The 3,528-nt window shown below is 38.5% G+C and overlaps 1 protein-coding gene across 1 annotated transcript; it reads left to right on the forward strand.

Moving 5' to 3' along the window:
• The first annotated feature begins 2,492 nt into the window (after window positions 1–2,492).
• On the forward strand, window positions 2,493–3,328 carry LOC115762702 (glycine-rich protein 5). Its single transcript, XM_030705026.1, has 2 exons — window positions 2,493–2,577; window positions 2,642–3,328. Exons 1-2 carry the CDS (start codon window positions 2,527–2,529, stop codon window positions 2,858–2,860), a joined length of 270 nt encoding a protein of 89 aa, XP_030560886.1. The 5' UTR covers window positions 2,493–2,526; the 3' UTR covers window positions 2,861–3,328.
• The last annotated feature ends 200 nt before the right edge of the window (window positions 3,329–3,528 follow it).

Consider the following 3,528-nt stretch of genomic DNA (forward strand, 5'->3'; position numbering starts at 1 on the left):
CCCTTTTACATGTACGGGCTTAAAATGGTTTATAGTTTCTGAGAATCGCATAGAAAGGTGATTGAGACCAGCGTTGCTGAGTGGAAATAAAAGAAATATTGTAAGTTAGAGAGAATGAGGGAGAGAGAGAGGGTGGGAGAAAGAGAGGGAGAAAGAGACAGAGAAAGAGAGGGTGAAAGAGGGGGGGGGGGGGGGGAAAGAAAGAGACGGCTATCATACAAGAATTATTGACTCGTCTCGTTCCATGCGTTACACACTGCATGCCAAAATCTTTATACTCTCCACAAGGGTAAATTTAAATAAAATAATGTGATCAAAGTGAGCGAGCAGGGCCATTGGATGTTGGTAATTCAATGTGAAACATTGGCAGCTGCATTTGGCCAAATTGGCATGTGGCTTATTTATTTATTTGTTTAAATTTTAATGATTGCCACCGATAGCAACAACAGCAACAATTGTTGCAGCCAGTCGCTGCGCCATGCAAATAAACAAATTAACTCGAAATATCATTGGATTATATGTATGTATATATATATAATTCGCACACACGTGTGTGTGTGCGCATTTGTATTTGGCTGTATCTGTGTCTATGATTGTTTAATGTAATTGTTTTGTTTACCTTTATTGCTGTTGTTCTCCAATGCAATTTAGACAATGATGCAGCTATAGTAGCTGTGTGCAGCAGCTGCACTAACTCAATTATTTTAATTAAACTTGATGACTGACTAACTGATCATCGATTAGTCGGAAGTGTCTTAGCCTTGCATTGTTCTTATGCCCTTTTAGAGTGGGTAGTTGTGTGCTGTCAGATACTCTGCAATGCTTTAGAATGGCCTCCCTGCATGCCACATTAAAAAGGTTTCGTTTTTAAAAACTTAAGTTGTTAGTATAGAATGGATATTTATAACGGTTTCAATCAAATTTATTTAAATTAGCATCTCATAAGAACTATAGAAAATAAATATGTTTTGTTTCAAGAAAACATTCTAAAGAGTTATTTTTCAAATGGATACTGTTTTTACGCTTTGATACGCAAACTTAGTTACAAATCATAGCCAAAATGTCATGAAATATAAAATTTAGTTTAGTTTTGACCAAGCTATGGAATTCTGATGTATAGGAAGGGAATTTGCTATTCTTTTTTCTGCCTGTTACATACATTTGGATTTTGCACAAATACAATATACCCTTATACCCATTTTTAATGGGTTCAGGGTATAACAAAAACATTATTTTCCGTAAACGAATAAGGTGGAAGTATATGATACTTTTCTTAAAGAGTACAAAATAATCAAATTCAAATATGAATAAGACATATTCATTTCTTCATTCATTCATTATTATAACTATATTAATTATTATTTTAATTCTTCATCAATTCATTAAACCAAAGTTTTAGCAAGCTTTTTACGTATGAAAGTTCGGGTGACTTTATTCCAATGTCTCTGTTACAGCTCTCAGAGGCAAACAATATTAATAGGAAAAACTTACATAATTATGCAATCTTTAAAGATTTAGTTAAAGATGAAAGTACACACTCTTGCCAAGGGTATTCAAATGTGGGCAGCGCGCATTTGCTATAGTATTGTGTGTACCTTTATCTCTAGACTGTTGCTAAGCGAAACGTATTTCGATTTGTTTCTATTTGATTTGATGTTTTAGCAATGTTGCATAATAACAATAAGAGAACAACATCAACAACATGAGCAATGTTCACCCTTGACAGGGCCAGATATTGACTTTGGGTTTGGCTGATTGACATAGGCTATATTAATTTATAATTGGTCTCGCCAAAACATGCAAGCCGTCTAGCGGGCGCCAATTAGACGATTGTCAACCCATAATTATACTATGTGAACTCAAAGTGAAAAGGGTATATTGGCTTTAGCAAAATGCCTGTCCCGAAGTCCGACAATTGCAACCTCTATTCGTGTGCGTCCGAGTCAGATAAAGTGCTTGGACTTTTGAATTTGTTGGGCTATCTACAATATTTATAAGAGTTATCCCTTGAAAAACACGGCGTCATACATAGTAAAAATTTTATGGATCGAAGAAGTTATGCAAACTACTTTGATTACAATTAAAATCATTTGACGACGTGTTATTTCCCTACTGAAACTAGTTGAGGTAGGCTAGTTTAAAGCTCTTATCGAACAGGTATTACGCAGTCGTTGGCACTCGACTGAAACATTCTCATTTGTTTAATAAATAATAAAACGAAAATACAATACAATTAGCAACAATGTTGTGCACGAGCTAATCAAATGATGTTCACGTTTCGCGATGATATCGCGCCTGGAAATGTTATTCAATGGATTTTGAATTTAATTAGGAACAGCGATTTCGATCCGAATACTTGAATTGTGGGAGGAATGTTGTTGAGCTACCGCTAGTCAGATACGCATCTTACAAGCGCATTCTGGATGTACGGACTTTGCCTCAACCTTGGATAGTATTTGCTATATAATGCCGAACAACCTGTGCCAAAAGCTTCATAGTTGATTTCAATTGTAAGCCCGGAGTACCATGAAAGTCTGCGTCTCAGTTTTGGCTTGGGCCACCTTGGCGCTGCTCCTGGTCTGTGTCCTGCTCTGCAGTCGAGTAAATGCCAAAGCTCTAATTCCATTTAAATTTTGTGCAGTGTACAACACAGGCGCAGGAGCCAGGACCAAATAATGTTGCTGGTGCTGCTCAATCAGGCATGGCAATAGGCGCGGGCGCCGGGGCTGGAGCTGGAGCTGGCGCTGGCGGCGATGGACAAGGTGGAGACGCCGGAGCACGGGGTGGCGCCGGTGCCGGTGCGGGTCTAAGCTTTGGTGGCGGTGCTGGCGGTGGAGCACAGGGTGCAGGAGGACGCTAAATGTAGCACGGCAAGGGCGGCGGTGGCGGCATTTCCGTTTCAAATATCATTTGCTAAAGTCACAGGTAAACATTGCACTTGCGGACCTGTGTCATACGGGGCGACACGTAGCTGCGAGCCGGCATAAATTCGGTAGCACTTCAATGGAAAAACGACAACATCAAATACGCGTGTGTGGCAGCCTTAATTCCAGTTAATGCCGTTTTATGAAACGCTTCCCAAAATAATAACAAAAAAAAAGAAAATAATAATAAAATAAATAAAAGCACAAACAATCGCCGCCGCCGTCGCTGATGCCAATCGCTGCCGTCGCCGCAATCGAAATCGAAACCGAAATAGAAAATTCATCAGCCAAGTTAAAAATATCATCGAAAATTTCCACATAAATCAAGTGATCAATAAAAACCTAAACGGCCACGGAAAACACAATCATTGTGAAATATGGCGCTTGAAATGTTTTTGTTATTATTCTTTGTTGTTTTTTTTTTTTTTGCAAAATCAATCGATTGATTGTTTACACTGCGGGGGTTTTCTTTAAAAACCACCTCGCGATAAGGGTTTACGTTCTGATGCGGGTAGTTTCCACTGTGACAACTTGCTGATCAGATTGAATATGATTCTGAAAATATTTCCATAGAATTGCCTATAATTACTTGTATTACTGTGCG

The sequence above is a fragment of the Drosophila novamexicana genome, unplaced genomic scaffold (assembly GCF_003285875.2).
Source record: "Drosophila novamexicana strain 15010-1031.04,08,12 unplaced genomic scaffold, DnovRS2.1 tig00000644-arrow-pilon, whole genome shotgun sequence".
NCBI classification, from domain to species: domain Eukaryota; kingdom Metazoa; phylum Arthropoda; class Insecta; order Diptera; family Drosophilidae; genus Drosophila; species Drosophila novamexicana.